Genomic DNA, 20,221 nt, shown 5'->3' on the forward strand with positions numbered 1-20,221 from the left:
CCTTTTCTTGCACATGCTGACCTGAATTGGTACACACACACACACACACACACACACACACACATACACTAACCCAGTTGGAAAGGAAGATAGTGTGCAAGAGCCCCAAGGAGGTGCCAGATTGAGTTGCTGAGGTATGTTTGGTAAGGGAAGAGGGGAAGGGGGAAGGGGGAAGAGGAAAGAATGTTTCTGGCAGACTAGACCCACCCATGTAAAGGCAAGGTGGTCCATGACTGCATTTTCAGAACTAAAATAACCGGTCCTTATTGATCAGACAGTATACATGGAGGGAAGAAGGACGGAGAGTTGGCTGCAGATCCCATGCTGAAGGTCACTGCAAAGGGCATTTATCCACATGATCAAGGTTGACACTGAAGGGTTATTCTAGCAGAGGAGGGGGGATGGTGGAGCAGGACCACCAAACTGATACTCCAGTCCATGGCTTCTTCAACTTTTTCCACTCACGACTCCTTCACTCGAGAAATGCAGGCGAGCACTTGGATTCATTGCACAGTACGCTTAAGTTTTTAGTTGTTACACATTCAGAAATATTTTGCCAATTTTCTGACCCCCCAAAGATAGTCATGCTACCTCCTTTGGATTTAAGAAGCTGAGCTCTAGGCCCCTCTCCACTGACAATTTTCTGAGTCCTAGTGGGAGCTGGGGAGATTTCAAGAAAAACTAGAAAACAGTACAGCTTTGGAAGGCACAGAAACTTCTCAATACTAGGCATTGCTCGTGAGCATAAGAAGGCCCAAGGACACATCTCTGGGGGGAAAAACTTGTGTGTGACCCTTCCTAGCCTTAGTGACTCTGTGAAGGTCAAAAGTGACAAGAGTGACCACATGAATGAGCTGAAGCCGGAAAGAGAGACCCAAGTGCAGTGAAGAGGACCAGGTGCGGAGCTGCCCCAGGCAGCTCCCAGAACCCAATCAGAAAGATCTTGCAAAGCATGTGGTGTGCTTTCATGTGAGGAGAGACTGTTCTTGTCTCATTTGAATTGTATCCCTGGTATCTGGCTCAGTGGATTAGGACTGCACGGTTGTACAAACCCAGGAGTCACTGTCCGTGAAGTGCTGAGATAGTGATCACTTGGCTGTTCAGAGGGCCCGACTGAAATCTCAAGGGGCCTAAAGTCCTATCAGATTAGGGCTTGGAGCTAGCATCCAGGGAGCAGTGTGGTAGGGAGCAATAGGCAAGTTCTAACTGAGATGCTCAGAACTGCAGTCATTGGCCATGCAGGTCACTAATTTAGTCCTACTCAGAGCAGGACTTGGAACACCATATAGCAGGTCAGGTAGGATGTGAAGGAATATCATGGTGGCACTGGAGAACCTCCATGCACCACTCATCCTCATGGCTTGGCTGAGATGGAAGATGGAAGTCAAAGGGGGGTCCAAAATGTAAAAGCAATCTCCGAAAAATTCATTTCTGAGCTGGAATAAAATCAATACAGAGAACTTGAAGGCTTGGTTGCAAAGATGTTCATGAGAAAACCTGTGTTTGTGGTACTAGGGGTTGAAACCAGGAGCTCATGTGTGAAAAGCTTGGGCTTTCCCCTGAGCCACATCTCCAGCCCTTATCAAGAAACTCTGTACCAGACATTGTCCCCCAGAAGAAAGTGGGGTCTAAAGCAAATATTTCACTGAGGCAAAGTCTGTTGTCAGACCCAGCAGCCTGGATCTTTAGGAGTCTTTAGGAGCTGGGGATGTAGCTCAGGAAAACTCACGCATATATACACAAAATCCAGGGGCCCCTCTAATAATTCTCAGTCAATCTGGCCAATAGTTCAATGTGGGGCTCAGGGAGGAGGAGTGAATGCTGCCCTGGTCCTTCAGTGCTGGGAGTTACACAGACCACTCCAGGGCTGCTCCACAATCCTCAAGAACTCACCCAACAATGCCCAAGGACCTCTAGGTGCCAAGGATAGAAATGGGCTTAGACCCAATGTAAGTTCTTATTTTAACCCCCATACTATCTCTCTAAGTCAGTGACTCTTTTTAGTAACCAAGACCTAGGTCTGTGTCCCACTCACTCTCCACAGTGGAGGGGAATAAAGGAGCCATTTAAGAACCAGGTTACATCCAGTCAAACTGGAAAGCACCTGAGCAGGGACCTGGGGAACAACTGAGAAAGCCCCAGTAGAAGGCAGAATGCAGGGTTACATTTAAAATAGAATGTGGGATTCATATGTATCCTGAAGATGAGGGAAGAATGCAGTTTGATTATCCATTAAAATTTGCTTAACTTTTAATTTTGGTTAAAAACACTTGTGATTTACAAAGTTGTTCATCATACCGTTATTTCAAGCATTTAGTTTTCTAATGCCATCAGTGTGACCTTCCCTCCATCAATGTTCCCAGTTTTCCTCCCAATCCCAGCCTGTCCCCTTAGGCACATAACAAATTTACTTTATAATGACTGTTTCAACCAAACTTTATTTCTGAATGAGTCCTGCACGTGGAAGCCAGACAGTGTCCAGGAGCTGAGCCCTGTGGTGGTTTCTGTGGTGCCATTCGGCCCGTGGAGTGACACCTTCCTGATAGTGCCAGATCTCAGGGGTACTGGCCAGACTGGCTTTGGGGTGATGGCCCCTGGATCTTAAGTCGTTTGTAATGCTGAGCACTAAGTTATGCAGAGGCTGGATACACATCTGCCTGGGCCTCCAGCTGAGGAGACACAGTGCCCTGGGGAGAAACAAAGGGTTTCCCAAAAAAGGGTCTTTGATGCAGGGACCACTTAATGCCATTATCCTATTCTGGATTCTCACGGTCCCTTCTTTTCAGATGTTTTTACTTCCCCAAGTTGACAACGTTATTTTTTTTTAAGTAGAGAAAGCATCACTTTCTCTTGGACATAAAAGATTGAAGTGTTTGTTCTATACACTTTATAGACTATACTCTTAAGTCTGACTTTGTGCTCAGGGATCACATCTGGCAGGGAACCATACGTAATGCCGGGAACTGAACCCGGTTCAGCCATGTGTGAGGCAAGTGCCCTATCTGCAGGCCCCAAGAAAGCCTATATTTTATTTATTAAAAAAAATTTATTGAATCACCATGAGCTGCAGTTACAAAGCTTTCATGTTTGAGTTTCAGTCATACAATGATTGAACACCTTATCCTCCAACAGTGCATATTTCCCACCACCAATGTCCCCAGTATCCCCCCCTCCTTCCCAACCTTCCCCCTGCCTCTATGGCAAATAATTTCCCCCATTCTCTCTAGTTTGAGTTATTATGGTTTGCAATACAGATACTGAGAGGCTATCGCATTTGGTCCTTTATCTACTTTCAGCACACATCTCCCATCCCAAATGATCCCTCCAACCATCATTGACTTAGTAATCCCTTCTCTATTCCAGCTGCCTTCTCCCTCCACTAATGAGGCAGGCTTCCAACTATGGAGCAATATTCCTGGCCATGCATCTACTGTCCTTGGGTGTCAGTCTCATACTATGTTATTTTATATTCCACAAATGAATACAGTCATTCTATGTCCTTCCCTCTCTGGGAAAGCCTATATTTTTATTTTATCAGAAAGAAACTTTTAAAAATGTAAGTACACTGATATTTAAGTGTGGCCTTGTGAAATAGTTTTCTAAAAAATGTTTTCTGTCTTATAATCTATGTTTGTCTTTTTAATCTATCTATGACTAACTGAATGTGCTGTGAATGGAGGGGAAGCTGGCAGTGTATGTCCAGGAGAAGATATTCAGGCTTCTGACCTTGGTTGCTGCAGCAACATAAAAAAAAAATCAGCGGATGACAGATTTTCCAACTCTGGACAACTTTATGTCGCATCTCATATAAGATTAAGTCAAATCTCCTAAAAAGGCCCCCAGATTGTCTAGAGAGCAGGCAGATTTCTACTCTATAAGATATTCACAGAAGCAAAGCTTCAGTTCATACAAAATTAGAAGTGTAGGTTATTTTCATACAAAATAAATGGATTCATTGTAAAAGATTCACACTTGCCCAAAGTAAGGAGAAGTTTAGTCATTAAGAACCACCACCTTGGTTCATTTTATAGGTCCTCCGGGTGCCTGTTAGTAAGAACCATCTCTTGAATGTGGCTTCTCCAGCTTTCAGGCTTATCCTGAGACTTAGAGCAGGGAGGCCTTGCAGGAGTGATAACCGCTCTCCCCTAGGCCTCTCATTTTCCCACCTGTACATTCTGGCACTTTCCATCTCTGAGCACTCCTGCCCGACCCGCTTCTATTTCTCCAGAGTTAAGAATTCCACAGAGACTTTATTTTCGCTCTCAAGGATGTGCTTGTTATCGCCACCATGCTCTTGGTGCCCCCCGGTGATGGCATATCGAGGTTCCCGCAGGACCCTCCAGGATGTGGCAAGACGAGGGCTGAAGTTTTGCATTGCATTTCCCTGTCTTTCACTTGGCGTGGCCTGAGCCTGACAGACGCTCTGCCCACCCTCAGTCAGGAGTAAGGCCTTCCCCGACAGGGCAGCTGAACGCCCTGCACAGCTGCCAGCCTTCTAATCGGAGCGCCCTGACTCCTGCTCTTGGACCCCTCACTATACTCTCCCACTAGCCAGGTCTCTGGATCCATATGGGCGCCACTTGGCCGCCAGTCCCAAGTGGGCCCAGAAAACTCTCTGACGGAATGGTAGGGGTCTCAGCCTCCTCCAGCCCAGCTCTCTTCTCAGTATTAGTCTGGAACTCCTGGGTGCTGGGAGCAGACAGGACAGAGGAAAAGATGGGGGGTGGAGACGTTTCTTCTCAATGACTGTGATGGACAAATCTGAAAACTTCTCTTTTGTGTCCTGAACTTTTTTTTGGTCTCACCTAGTGGTGCTCAGGGCTCTCAGTGCTTGAGGGTCACAGTTGGCAGTATTTCGAAAACCACATATATTGCCACTGATTGAACCAGGTCATCAACAGGCAAGGCCGTAGGCTCCTGGACTAACTCTCCTGCCCTGATCCTAAGGCTTTTTGCTCTGCCATTACTCTATGTCCTCTAACGAAAAACTTTAGCAAGTTAATGATCAGATAGGACACTCGAAGAATATAGGTTTTGGAGGGGCAAATATTAATTTGCTTTTATTTGCACTGGAGGTGAGATCAGTCTTAGGGAAGAATTCTAAATTCAGGATAACCTACCTGAATCAAAAGACAAAAACAGAAAACTCCCCACAATGCTGTGGATGACAAGCTGCAGACAATGTGCAATGTTCCTTGGGCACCTGACAAAATGCTCTTGGGAGACTGCAGTTGAAGGGTTAAACTAAAGAGTGCCACTGAGGTGGGGGAGTGGGGACAAGGAGGTCCTGGATTCCCATCCAAATGCAGGTTTTTAAAGAAACTACCAAATTCAAGTTGAAGGCTGGTTTGACTAACATTTTGGTTCAAATGCTGGCAGGTGTCATCTTGGTTGGTGGGAAGAATCTCTCCGCTTTCAAGTGAAAGGTATATGTGTACACTGACTGTCCCCAGGCCCGTGGCCCTCATCAGAACACCGGCCTCTCCTTTGTGGCCCTCTTACTCCCTGGCAGCCAGATGAATTCATTACCAGACCCAGCCTGGGTGACAAGGGGGAACTGTGGTTTTATTTCAGGTCTTATTTTCCCAGAAGGAGCTGGGACGTTAAAAAACGTGGTACATTTGTGAAACACAAGACAAATGCACTTGCCAACCAGGCACTCTGTTCTGAAATTTAAATAAAGCTAAGATTTTCTTCTGGCCTAGAGGGAAACTTCATTAAAATCAATTAGTTAGTACAAACCTCCAGAGAACGTGGATTTTTTTAAAGACAGTTTTAAGAGTAAGGTGCACACAATTACCTTTATCCCATGTCCCCTGTGAATGTCAGCGTCACACCTAGGACAGGTGGCCAAGAGCAAACAAATGTGCCAGAGAGGGAGAAAGGAAGGTGGTGTTGGTGGTGGAGGTGGTGGGGTTGGGGGGCGGGGGGTGCTGGGTTCTCCTGGCGGGCTGGCCCCTGTAATTAATAGATGGCGCGTAGATGCAGAAGAGAATCCGGCTCGCCCAGGAGGCTCCAGGCCGCCTGCACAGCAGTGCCCGCTGGGAAGGGCAGGCCGGGCGAGACCTAAAGTTGGTGGCAGGCGCTCCCAGGTGAGGCCCGGGGTGCGGGAGCCGAGGTTGGGGCCCGCACAGCTGTTGCTGCGCCCTGGTCCCTCCTCCCAGCTGCGGCGGCCGCCCCCCTCCCCGCCTCCCCCCTCCGCGCCGCCGCCGCCGCCGCCTCCCCTGCGCGGGTCCGTCCGCGCCGCCTGCGCCGCGCTCGCCCCCTCGGCTCCGTCCCGTCGTCTCCGCTCCCCTCACCCCGCCTCTCCCCGCTCCCCCCGCCCCTCTCTCCTCACCCCACCCCGCCGCCCTCCCTCCGCCCGCCCGGCGCTCGCAGAGCCGACACCAGGGGGGCTCTCGATGTAGCACCATGACAGGCATCGCCGCCGCCTCCTTCTTCTCCAATACCTGCCGCTTCGGGGGCTGCGGACTCCACTTCCCCACCCTGGCCGACCTCATCGAGCACATCGAAGACAACCACATCGGTAAACGGCCGGGGGGTGGGCGAGGGGTGCCCGGGCGCGCAGGAAACTCCTACCCCGAGAGCGGCCCAGGGGGGTGGCCGGGGGGACGGAGGGCGGCGGCGTTGGCGCGGCGCGGAGGGTGTGTGCGCGGCGCGGGGCGCGCGGGGCGGCGGGATGCGGAGGCGCGAGGTGCCGGGTGGGGTGGGGGAGGGGGCGGCAGGGCCGGGGGACTCCGAGGGGCGTGCACGCCGGCGGCTGCCAAGTGGTGGGAGCGTGCGTGTGCGTGCGTGTGTGTGTGTGTGCATGTGCATGTGCGTGTGTGCGTGTGTGTGTGCGCGTGTGTGTGTGCATGTGTGTGTGTGTGCGCGCGCGCGCGTGTGTGCGCGCCGGGGGGTGCGGCGCGGGGCTGCGGCGCCGGGGCGCGGGGCGCGGAGCAAGTTGTCCCGGGGGGCGGCGGCGGCGCGGGGCGCCCGCGGGTGCCGCCGGGGCCGGGGCTCGAGCTGTCAGGGCTGGGCGGCGGGCGCGGGCGGGGGCGGGGTGGCTCCACCGCGGCAGCCATTCCGCTTCCTCCGCCGCCGCCGCCGCCGCTGCGTCCTGTCAGCGCCCGTTGCTAGGTGTGGTGCGGCGGGCGGGGGCTCCCGCCGCCGGCCCGGCCTGCGCGCGCGCTCGCCGAGCTGCGGGCTCGAGACCCCGGGGGTGCCCGCGGGCCGCGCCCAGCGCGCCGGGGCCGCCCGGGAGGCCGCGGCCGCCGCTCCTGCCGCTGCTGCAGCCGCCCGCCGGAGAGCGTCCCCCGGGGCCCGCGGGCCGGGCATTTCCCTGCGCGCCGCACCGCGATTTGCCTTGCAAATGCCGCTAGGCCCGAGGTGCGCCCGCTGCGCCCGGGGCCCGGCGGCGGCGGCCTGCGCAGCGCCCGGGGCGCCGGGGCCGCGGGGGAGGGGGCGCCCTGCGGGCCGCCGCTGTGGCCGCCGCCCGGCCGCCGGGGAGCCCCGCGTCTCGCCGCGAGTCTGCTCCTCGCACGAGTCCCGGCGCACATTCACTCGGTTCCGTTCCCGGAGCCCGCCGCGCGAGGAGATGGGTCGGGCTCGTCGGGCTCCCGGCGATCCAGCCACCTGCGGAAGGTGTGGCCCGAGCCCACGAGCGGTCCGCGGTGGGCTGGAGGGAGGAGGGACCGCGTGGGGCTCCAGCCCGGCTGTTTGATCCGGAGAAACCTGTAAATTGCTGCTCTCACCCCCCCCCCAGCCCACCCCAGCCCAGCCCTTTCCAAATGAACGCTATGCCTTCAGCCATGTGGATGCAGCTCACGTTTCTGCAAAGTTGAGCGAATAAATCACTACTGCTGTGTATTTATGCACGAATAAAATGAGGCCGAGCCTTATGGTCCTTGGCTTAGTATAATGCCTTCTCTTTGCACACAGTGGGTGCTTAATAAGCGTTGAATGCTAGTTTAGAATGGGATATGATCTGGCATCCGTAATGGGAAATAATCACTGCGGTTTGCCTGCAAAACGCCATTCAAAAGAAAATCCCAGCTGAGGAGTTCAGGTTTTGCAACACAGAAAGTTGTTTTTTTTTTTTTTAATCGGAGTGATACCTTCCTCCTGAATCCTCTGCTAAAGTGTCATTGAATAGCTAAGCAAATTTTGGTTAGTCTTAAAGAGTAGTTGTTTAGTGGAGGAACAAATTTGCTGATTCATATCATGACTGAATAGTCATAACTGAAGGTGCTTTAAGGATAAATCAGCTTTTTCTTAATAGGTAGAGAATATACAAAAACTCCTTTAGTGCAAAGTTTTTGGACACAGTTTTATTAGGTTCAGGTCCTTCCCTATTTTCAGTAATAATACACAAATAATAGTAATGTAAATACATAAGTGAATAATAAGTATTTCCTGACCTTGAGAAGGCTGTCATTATATATCCCACTCTCTTTAACAGTTATTTAAGAGTAAACTAATTAAAGTGAGTAATAATTTTACCACATTACCTGCCGCTTGATCCTGTGATTGTGATCGTGACCTGCCTCCTTGGACTAGCTGGTTAAAAGTAAATGTACCTGTTTATTAAATTGTGTTTAAATAAATAATGCATTAAAATTAAAATGCGCTAAAGACATATCCTTTAGTTTGTAATCGGTTGAATAATTTAAAACTTATTGCATGGTGACTCATAAAAGTTATTTTTAACTTTGCATAAATTATTTTAATATTGTGCAGATCTGTTATTGAAGGGCGGGTGTTGGGGGGCAACTGTGCTCAGGGTCTCTCTCTGGCTCTGTGCCCTTCGGAGGTGTTCAGGTGTTCAGAGAATATGTGGTTTGGGGGATTATGACTAGGGTCATTGCCAACACAGTATTAAGGCCTTAACTCCTGTACTAAGCTCTGACCCAGCAAACTTTTTTTTTTTGGCTTTTTGGGTCACACCTGGCAATGCACAGGGGTTACTCTTGGATCATGCACTCAAGAATTACTCCTGGCGGTGCTCAGGGGACTATATGGGATGCTGGGAATTGAACCTGGGTTGGCCGTGTGCAAGGCAAACGCCCTACCCACTGTGCTGTTGCTCTAGCCCACCCAGCAAACCTTTTAAAAGAGGGTTGAGTTCCATACATTTCCTAAAACTCAACTGTTAAGTACTGGTCTCTTACAAAGGTCTAGATAGGAGTTTCTGAAGATAGATATAACCTAGACAACTGTATGGTAAAGCTGACAATGAGTGTATTTTGATATTAGTCTGAAATTGGAAAACTTTATGAAAAGTGTAAAAATGAACAAACACTTAAAATCTCAGGATAAAGAATTCAACTTAAAGGTGACTTGGAGAGAGCCCTTTAAAAGTAGCCTCATATGCAGAAATAAGTAAAAAAAAAAACTTAAAGAAGAATGAAATCAACCAAATTAGTAAGCAGCATGAAGAGTGCTGCAGATGAAGAAACGTATAAGTATAGCAAAGTAGGGTCTAAGCGATAGTACAGTTACTAGAACACTTGCCTTGCATGTGGCTGACTTGGGTTCAATTCTTGACACCCCCCAAAAGGGTTCTCCAAGCCTGCCAGGAGTTCTGGGCACAGAACCAGAAGTAAGCCTGAGTGCTGTCCGGGCCCCCAAAGCCCTCTCTCCCGGAAAAAGCACAAACAGACAAAACAAACCATATATATCTATGTAGCAAACTAGTCAAAATTATATTCCTGCATTGTTCTATGGTATTGGTTATTTGTATTTCAGTCTATACATTTTTGGAGACCAATGACATTAGTTGGTTAGGGAGTGCTCACAGTTAACAGATGAATGAAAGAGTACGAAGAGATATATAATAATTTGCCTTAATTTTTTAAGGAGCTTGTTATTTAGCAGTCATAAGAGTATTAAAGGGCTGGAGCAATAGCACAGAGGGTAGGGCATTTGCCTTGCACGAGGCCAACACTGGTTCCATTCCCAGCATCCCATATGATACCCCTAGCACCACCAGGAGTAATTCCTGAGCGCATGAGCCAGGAATAACTCCTGTGCATCGCTGGGTGTGACCCATAAAGAAAAAAAAAGAGTATTAGATGTTTAGTGGCAGTTACATCTAGAGACCTTTCTGGATTATTACCACTAATCAAAATTCTTAAATTGTAAAGCGAAAGTTTATGGGAATAGGGTATGATTCTTGCTCGATAGATTTTTCTAGTTCTTTAATCTTCAAAACCTAGTAGGCTGGGGCTTGTTCTCATTACGGCCGGATGGTTCAGTTCAGATGTGGCACCCTGTTATCTTAACGTGTGCACTTAGCTCCTATTGGAAGGAGAATTTGAGGAGTGAGATATTCACTGTCCTCTTTTATCTTCCTCTTAGCAAACAGCTGTACCTGTGTTTCTTCCTTGCATTTCTCCTCTCTACCCCTCCCCCCACAGTGGGGGTGATTACCCCGTGTGCTGAGGGGGCCACACCCGACTCTGTGCTCAGGACCCATATGCAGGGCCGGGATTGAGCCAGTCTCTACTGTAGGCCCATGCTAGGCAAGCGTCTTAACCTTTGTATTATCTTTCCCTCTTCCTGGGTTCCTGACTGGTCCAAGATCAGCAGAACACCTCTCTGTGTGTACACCTCAGAGAAGCCCAGCCAGCCTGGTTTTACCATCGCCATCCTTGACTTGAACTGCCTCAGAATCCCACATCCCTCCATCTGTGTGTGAGATCTGCTCATTCCACCTCACTCTCCATTCTCACAGGCTGTTAACTGGGAATGGGGAAACGGATCGACGACGTCAATTTGCTTCTTACTGTGAGTTGGGCTCATAGAAACGTCCTTGACATGTACATCTCCTGTCTTTGACAGGTGAAGTTAAATTGGTCCTGAGGAATCAAAAACACCCAGAGCACTAAATTTAGCCCTGAAGGTCATGTCACAGACTCAGGAAATGCTTGCTCTGCCTCAGCATCCCAGAGCTGGGCAACTGCACTCTTAACCAGATTCGATTACCGAATCCTCTCTCTCTCTGTGGGGCCTCATCCCCATAAACCTGTTCAGTTACCCTTTTGCATCTGGGAAGTTGAAAATCTGTCAGCACGCCGCCTGGAGCTGACTCTGTGCTGCTGCAGTCGAGAGACGGAGGTGCATCCTGCCCTTCCCGGAACCAGCAGCACCTCCAGACAGTTGTTCGGACAGCAAATTGAAAGTGGAACTTTGGTAATCCAGGGAGCACTGGCATTTGATGCATTTGTAATTGCTTGTATACTAACACATCCTCAGTCCCTATTTTGTGTCAGGCCCAGTTCTTGGTGTTTCGGGAGGAAACAATATATATACACATACAATAGCACTGTAGCACTGTTGTAGCACTGTCAACCCTTTGTTTATCAATTTGCTCAAGCGGGCACCAGTAACGTCTCCATTGTGAGACTTGTTGTTACTGTTTTTGGCATATCGAATATGCCACGGGTAGCTTGCCAGGCTCTGCCATGTGGGCTGGATACTCTCAGTAGCTTGCCGGGGTCTCCAAGAGGGATGGAGGAATAGAACCCGGGTTGGCTGCATGCACGGCAAATGCCCTACCCGCTGTGTTATCATTCCACAAAGGTTCACACACACATACACACACACACACACACACACACACGTATGTACTCTCTCTTGCACATGCTGACCTGAATTGGTACACATACACACACACACACACACACACACACACATTTTTCAGAGAGTGGGTATTTGGTCCACACACAGTGGTACTGGGCCTGATGATGATGTGGTGCTACACATTGAACTTGGGGCATGCACTCAGCCCCAGGCTAGTCTCTCCCCATCCCAGGGGGTGTTTGTATCTTAGTGGTAAGAGAGAAACAATAACTAAAAACATAACAGTGTTCATTGGAAGGTCCTTGGCGCTATGGCAAGATTAGAGCACACTAAAGTGGACTGGGAGGAGGAAGTGTTGGAATTTGTAATCTCTTGGTCAGGATAAGCCTCACTGAGCCGCTGAACAGCGCGCTGAGACCTTGACTAAGAGAGGGAGTTAGTTGTATAGATGCGCGGGGGAGTGGGTGCAAGGTCCAGGCTAAGGGAACAAAGTGTTAAGGCCAGTGGGATTGCTCTAAAGTAGCAGGTCATTTAGAACCGGCTCCAAATGTTGGGCTGGAGAGAGTATAGCAGGGAAAGAGCTTTCCTTGCTATCATTTCAGTAGCTATCATTTTGTGATTCTTGTTGGCTTTTTTTTTGGGGGGGGAGGACCACAGCTGATGGTGTTCAGGGGCTCCTCTCATGGTATGCAGGGTACCGTGTGGTGCCGGAGGTGGAACCCAGGCGTCCTGCATGCAAAGTATGTGTTCAGCTTTGAACTCTTTGACCTCTCAGTGATTCTTTACCCTGAATGTCGGAAAGTTTTTGTCATAAGTCTCTACTTGTTGGTTTTCTCATCTCCAAAACCCTGGTAATAAATCTGTGCACCTTCATTTCACAGGGTAGATTTAGAAACCATCTAATTAAGAAAGATCAAGGACTCTGGAAAAAATTATAGCGAGACAACTAATAATGTAGAATTTGGTGCTAACAACCTTTCAGTAAATATTTGCATCATCTTTTTAGATATTACAGCACCATAGTATATACTGAGATGGCTTGGGGTTTTTTGGAGGGGGATGATTGGTTGGTTTTTGGCAGGCATCCAATGGTGCTCAGGGCTTACTCCTGGCTCTGTGCTCAGGGGTCATTCCTGGAAGTGCCTAGGGGATAACATGGAGTGTCAGGGGTCAAATTCAGGTCAGCCACATGCAAGGCAAGCACCCTACCCGCTCTACTCTCTCTCTCTAGCACCCTGAGTAGATGGGCTGTACAATATGTAGAAGACTTTTATTACTGTTATGAATTTATAGGTGAGTAAACTGAGGCACAGAGAAGTTAAATAACTTGTCTATGTCTACATGATTAGTAAGTGTGACTTGTGACTTGGGATTTGAGTGGTAGCTATGCAGAGCTGGAACCTGCATTCAACTGTCCAGTAGGTACTGTCCCTACTCCCCCTCTAGACACGCTTTTAGAAAGTACCTCTGAACTCTTGAGCCTTATTTGAAGGGCAGCACAGTCCACCCACCTTGCTCGAGTTTGCACATACACCTGTCACTCATCAACTCTGTGACAGCGGGTAAATGGCTTAGCCTATGCTGCCTCAGTTTGCTCCTCTAGGCAAGGAGGATAATAGCAGCACCTGTCTCAAGGGGTGACTCATGAGAATTAAATGCCTTAATATGTGTCAAGTGTTCATCTACATGTTAAATTATGCACATCATCCAATTTCTTGCCTTTTTGTGTGCGTTTACTAGGCAAGCATATTTGAAATCCTTCTGTTTCTTCATTAGAGGTTAACAGATTGCTGTTTGTGCCTGCCTACAGATAATGGTAATGTGTGGGGCATGTTTCCTAAGAAAAACTATCAGGGTCTTCTTGGAAGGATTGAGAATGGGGAACAGGAGACCATGTCCAGCTGTCCGAATCCGGAACTGAGGTTGCCACATCTAGCGTAGTGCTCCCCTAGTGCCTCTAAGTCCAGATGCTAGAATGATCCAAGGGGCTGCTGCTTGCAGCTTGGTGCAATTTGGGGCTACTTTATTTGTGTTTGCTTCAGGAAGGTGGATTTCTCGGGGCCTGTTGAGTGATTTCCTTTCTGAAAAGGGGATGGATGGTGGGCCCCAGGAAATCTGCGATTCTCTGCTCTATCTACTTTCTCTTCTGTGTGGCCAGAGGTACTTCGGATGCTGGCAAAGACCATTGCGACTGTGGACTGCAAAATGGTGCCAAGGCCAACCATTTCCAACATGTCCATTTTCTTGTGGCCTATAGTTATTTGGAAACTCCCAGGCCTACACAGAGGTGCTGAGCCTGGGGGCTGTGGGGACCTTCCCGCTGGCTTCTTTCTTCTTTCGAGGGGGGGAAGAAGGAATGAGCAAAGAACGAATGAGTGAGTGAACGAAAGGCTTGCCGCCACTCTCCTTGCTCTGTGCCTGCCCCATCTGGCTTGGCAGCATGATTGTGGATGACTCCTCCTCACGGTTTGCAGGAAGCCCTCGGTGCAGAGCCCGGAGAGGCTCTCTCTGCATGCCTGTGCACGTGTCCTGCCACACCGGTGCCTGCCTGGGCCACAGCACATGATGTGGGGGACTCGCAATCTCAAACTTCCCAGAGTCTCATGCACACACACTTGTCAACACCACCTTCATTTGCCTGCACCTGTAAGCAGTCAGGCCACCCTTCACGAAACTCGGTGAGGGAACAGCCTGGCTCACACATCTCATGATCTTCTTACTGTTTTCCTCCCGTGGAGCTGGTTTCTGGTGTATAACTGACAGGTTCAGATGGAATACAGATGCCTACAGCCTTCAATATTTTTTGGAAAGCAATGTGGACTGGAGCGATAGCACAGTGGGTAGGGCGTTTGCCTTGCATGTGGCCGACCCAGGTTTGATTCCTCCATCCCTCTCCGAGAGCCCATCAAGCTACCGAGAGTATCCCGCCCACACAGCAGAGCCTGACAAGCTCCCCGTGGTGTATTCAATATGCCAAAAATAGTAACAAGTCTCACAATGGAGATGTTACTGGTGCCCACTCAAGCAAATCGATGAACAATGGGACCAGGGCTAATGTCCCTCTGAGTGCATCCTTTCTAGAGAGCCTTACTGGCCTGGCAATGCTGAAAAATGCAGACTGAAGGCTGTTTTCTGAAAACCCCTTCATCCTGTTGAAGGTGGTGAAGAGGCCTTATAGTGGGCAAGTTGCAGCCCCAGTGGAGAGGGACTTTCCTGGAGGACTGTTCTGAAGCCAGAGTTTGCGTTTCAGGCTGCAGCTGGAGACGGAACACAGTACTGCCAAAGTCTTGGAAACTCCTCCCTTAGACTGGGAGAAAAGAAGAGGACAGAGGTGACGTCAGGGCTGGGGGAGAGTGCCCTGGACACTGTGATGGTGGTAGAGAAACATTAACTTTGTTTATCAGAACCATGAAAGTTAACACTATTGTAATCATGTTACCTGTACAATAAAATTTTTGTAAAAAGAAAAAAAACAATAAAACTCCTCCCTTTCCCCAGCTTTTGTTTTTATGGCAAGGACCATCATTTCCTTATACTTCTCTCAGCCCCCAGTTTTGTCCTTCACCTTCAGGTTTTGACAATGCAGGCTTATTCTAGAGACTATTGAAGAATATTTGCTGGATTGCAGATAAGACACTTTGTTTTACAATACGGTAATAGATATGTTCTATGATGACCTGGAAAAAGTGTAGAGTAGCAAATATTCCTTTCTGAAACTCTGAACATTGGAAACTATGAATCACATTTATTATTTATTTAATTTTTAAATGCCTTTCATTTAATATGCCAGATCAATTTAGGAAAAAAAAATGATACTTTCCCCTTGGACTAGAATGTTGCAGTAGTTTTCACCCAGTTCTTGAAAGGTCAGTTGTGTGCAGAAGCTGTATTGACAGAACATCCTCTTTAAGGAGGAAGTCATCACTTTGGCAGGAGTCAAAGTGACTCTTCCTGGGTCCCTGACTATGGTCTCTGTCTAGCACCAGAGGGCATTGTGGGTCTCCTGGTGGCCAGAGTAACCCCTGTCTGACTTACCACTGGTCTTCTAAAGTGCGCTTTATGCGTTGTCTGCCTGTTCTGTACCTTCTCTTGACATCAGTTTCCTGAAGGGAAAGATCTGGATCCGTGATATTAACGTAGAAAGACTTCCCAGTTTGGAGGGCCGGAGTGATAATACAGTGGGTAGGGCGTGTTTGCCTTACATGCGGCTGACCCAGGTTCAATCCCCAGCATCCCCATATGGTCCCCAACCACCACCTGGAGTAATTCCTTTTTTTTTTTTTGGCTTTTTGGGTCACACCTGGCGATGCTCAGGGGTTACTCCTGGCTCTGCACTCAGGAATTACCCCTGGCTGTGCTCAGGGGACCATATGGGATGCTGGGATTTGAACCCGGGTCGGCCGTGTGCAAGGCAAACGCCCTACCCGCTGTGCTATCTCTCCAGCCCCACCTGGAGTAATTCCTGAGTGCAGAGCCAGGAGTAACGCTTGAGCATTGCTGGGTGTGACCCAAAAAGAAAAAAAGAAAGACTTCCCAGTTTATTTGGTATTATGTATATGATTGATCTATACATAAAATGCATACATGAATATAAATCTAATATCTAATACACATACGAAGAATATAGGAATGTGTATGTGTATGCTTATAGGTGTACACACAGAGACACATATTTACTCTCATATTTATAAGTGTCCATGTAAAACACAGATATTTATGTCATGCAAACACCCTACATGCTGTCTGCATCTAGATCACTCTGGAGCTGTGAGGGCTGCCACACACTGTTGGGTATTTCCTATATGCTAGTTCATCAGGTAGTACTCCTGGACGCCAAGGAATTGATGTTTATTTGGAGACATGTAAGACTGGAATAAATTACAATAGGGAGTGCGGAGGGAGATGTATTGTGAAGCTAATGCATCTCAAGCCTCGGGGCCCCTCACTTGTACAGTGCAGACTCTGCCATTTTTGAGTCACATTGCTTGGGCTCGCTCACCCCTTCCCACCCTGCAGAAGCCCTGGCGGTGCGTACAGCAGTATTTCATAGGGTCAGAACATATAAACGCAAAATGTAAGATTCTAACGGCAGTTAACATTCTCCTTGTCTACTCTGAATTCCCCTCCACGAGATTTCTCTTTGGACATTGTCATTGAGTCTATTTTTTGAGATTTAGCTAAGGGAAGGTTGAATTAGGGATGCATTTAGTTTGAGTTTGGTGGCACATTCACGGTATTTAAGTCATTCACAGTCATTTTTACCTCATTCTTAGTTACCCTGGTATAGAAATCACGTCTCAGGATTGCTAGCCAATGAGCCAGCTCATCTGGGGCATTTGCAAAAAAGGATATGACAATGGGAATGAATAACAACTCACTGGTTGACAAGAGCCATCAATATAACAATTGTTACACAAGAAAACTCCCTGGGTTATTCTGGCTCAGATGTGAAGGAAGAATAACAGAGGTGTTTCTACAAAATTCTTAATCCTTAAAATTTATATATCACTGCTGAAGAGCTGTGAGAGAATGAAAGCAACTTTTCTGAATTAACAAACATTAAAAAAATAAATTCTAGGATGTGCTGGACCTGGGTTCACTCCTGGCATTTGGCTCTGTTGGTCCCCAGTAAGCCCTTATCCTCAGACCCTCGCACAAACTGCTCAGCATTGCCAGCGGTGGCCCAACAATCTTGTGTACTACTCAAGGTGCATGAGTAACTAAATAAATACTGATCTCTCCTGAAGAATAGCTGACTTACCCTTATGCACCCTATAAAAAGTAATGTCCGTTCTCACAAGGGGAACAATTTAAGAGCTCAAAGGAAATATAATGATATCAAGTAAATTACTCCCAGCCTGGGTTGTTCTGGACTTTGAATTTGATAAAGTCATTAATGCTTTGGTAATGTCATTAAAAGGGAAAAATATTCTATTTTGTTTTCATTTCTTAATCTAAACAATTGCTTTCGTAAGCATTTTGTCCTTATGTTGTATTCATTTTTTTTACATAAAGGTCTAAAACTACGAGCCCTTCCCCCGCCAAATTTGGGCCCATACTTAAGTACCAATTTGGGAGTCATTTCCGTGTGCCTGAAGGTACAGTTTACCAATTAATTAGAAATGCGATGCCGTATTAGTTCAGTTACTTTCCCTACTTAAAGAAGACCTAGTTAGTTTATTTTAGTAAGATAAAAGCACAGTGCTCCCTCCCGTAGGCCAGAGGCCTTTCCTATTCCTCCTTAGCATCCTTATCGTTGGGGTACATCTTACCTGGCCCCACTGGGCTTCATCGCAGCTCAGGCACAGGGGCCTTTTTGGAGGAGGGGGCCTTGCCAGCTGCCCAGCCTCTTCCTCAAGAAGGAAACTCAGTGAAAATAAAACTGAGAGGTGTTTTGAGCTGTAAAAATGTTACAAAGGTAACTTAGAGCCCTGAAAAATAATCTTTGAAGCTAATCCTCTCTGGGCTCTGTATTTATGAGGAATTATACACACATGTTTATGGCATACACTCAAATACCAGTTATGCTTTTAGGCTAGGGTAGTTCATATTAAGAAATTGTGAACACTTTGAATTTAGTTTTTTTTTTCTTTTCTTTGGGGGGATGGTGCCACACTCAGTTGTGTTCAGGGCTTATTCCTGGCTCTGTGCTCAGGGAACCCTCCTGGTACAGTTCAGGGGACTACGGTGTGCTGGGGATTTCACCCAGGTTAGCTGTTTGCATGGCAAGAATCCTACCTGCTGTTTTGTCTCTCGGTCCCTTGAAGACTTTTTAATAGATTTGAAAGTGAAATCCAGGTCTTTATTTTTATAGTTGGTTAGTCCTTTTCCACTGGGATATTCTCAATCTTAGCTGAATCATTTATTACGTTGCTACATTGTTTGGTTGCCTAGATTATTCTAGGCTTAAACAGTGGAAGGACAAAAGTGGGTCTTGCTCCCTTCCACCTGTTTTCTGGGCGTGTTTGTGGGATGGGGGTAGGGGTCTGGGTTGGGAAGAAGCTGGCAAAGTGAAGCTAGATAGAACTGGGTTTTGAACCCTCATTCCACTACCTTTTCAGACTTAGCACATCCGACCATCTTACATGTGTGAAATAGTCTCAGCACTGAAGCTGAGGTACTGAGAAGCAGGCACTGGCTACTCAGATTGCATGCGGGGCTTAGGAGAAGCACAGTCTGAATTTCCTTGGCACAGGAGGAAAGCTGGACCAGCTCCCCTCCCCTCTAGCACAGAGACCCAGGGGCAGCTTTTCTTTTCTTTTCTTTTTTTTTGCTTTTTGAGTCACACTCGGCGATGCACAGGGGTTACTCCTGGCTCATGCACTCAGGAATTACTCCTGGCGGTGCTTGGAGGACCATTTGGGATGCTGGGAATCGAACCCGGGTCGGCCTCGTGCAAGGCAAATGCCCTACCCGCTGTGCTATCACTCCAGCCCCAGGGGCAGCTTTTCTTTTATGTGTCCCCACATACCTTAGTACTTGCTGCTTATCACCTGCATAGAGCCCATTTCTGCTCTTTATTGGAAGGCTTTTGTGGACCTTAATGTCCTAGGTACAAACAGCTAGATTTCCTATGGGAGCAAGTTAGATGCTCAGAGATACTTTGACACCTGCCTTCTGCTGGGCCAGGAGAGTCCATGAACATCCTGTCATCATCATCACATCAGTGATAACAGCAGTTTGGCAGTTGTGAACAGTGGCAAAATGGCAGGTGCGATACAGTGTCTTCCTTGGTGATGTTTATTATTTATTGGGGCTGGGGGAGCAAAAATTGTCACAGTATCCACAGTCACAAATGTCTCTTTTTACTTTAGAGTTTCATACTTAAAATTGTTCGTCCTTGCACATCATTTCGAACGTTGGCTTGGTCCAGTGACACTTTGAGTTAAAGAATTCAACTGTGGTTTCTCTCGAAGCCTGTTTAGAGGCTTCTGCACCAGCATTCCCGGGTGACAGAGAGAGACAAGTACACTTTAGTCATATTACTCCATCACCAAATTAAACAGCTGTGCAGGAGTGCATCTGGGCTTAAAATTGAAGTACTTCCCCCCCTTATTTTTTCTTTTTTTGCCTCACTCATTCAGTGAAACTCTCTTGAATGCCAATTTAGCTGTCTGATTCTCAATACATAGCTTAATTATATAAGTAATGGCAAAAGCCGAGGAATCTGTAGAGACAGACTTGTAATTTCCTGCAAAGTCAACTGAACATATAGTCATAATCATAAAGATGTTTAAGTTATGCCCATATTTTTTCCAGATATCAAAAACCAAATGAAGGAGATGAGAGTTTTAAAAGTCCCCTGCAAACTCAAGCTCAGTGCATGTTACCTAAACTTTCACCTCCAGGATTCCAGATGAACTTTTTGAGGCCTCTTTCCTCTCCTGCCTAATCTCACTTTCTCGAGCGACCTGACAGGCTGAAGGACTGTGGGACTCACATCCCTCTTCACCAACTCAGCAAGTGTCACAGGTGTTTCAGAGGCCCCCAGTAATCTCTAGTTTAGACTGTAGATCTTTGCAAGTACTTCGTCTGCTGAAAGGCTATTTCTGAAACTAGACATCTGGAGTTTGGCACCAGCTCGGCCAAATGGTCGGCAGAGAAGGCTTCAGACCAAGTGTCTCATAACTCTGCCTGGGGTGGAAACTCCCTTTATGTG

At 47.8% G+C, this 20,221-nt stretch overlaps 1 protein-coding gene across 2 annotated transcripts in view; it reads left to right on the plus strand.

Annotated features, from left to right (window-relative positions):
• Nucleotides 1–6,289: 6,289 nt before the first annotated feature.
• JAZF1 (JAZF zinc finger 1) overlaps nucleotides 6,290–20,221 on the plus strand; it is a 343,194-nt gene continuing 329,262 nt past the window's right edge. Inside the window, exon 1 of one of the 2 annotated variants that reach the window (XM_055125799.1) lies at nucleotides 6,290–6,526. In XM_055125799.1, coding sequence (XP_054981774.1) covers nucleotides 6,412–6,526 — 115 coding nt within the window. In that variant the 5' untranslated portion in view covers nucleotides 6,290–6,411. The remainder of the gene's footprint in view (nucleotides 6,527–20,221) is intronic. The other variant, XM_055125809.1, reaches the window with a different exon arrangement.

The sequence above is a fragment of the Sorex araneus genome, chromosome 1 (assembly GCF_027595985.1).
Source record: "Sorex araneus isolate mSorAra2 chromosome 1, mSorAra2.pri, whole genome shotgun sequence".
NCBI lineage: Eukaryota > Metazoa > Chordata > Mammalia > Eulipotyphla > Soricidae > Sorex > Sorex araneus.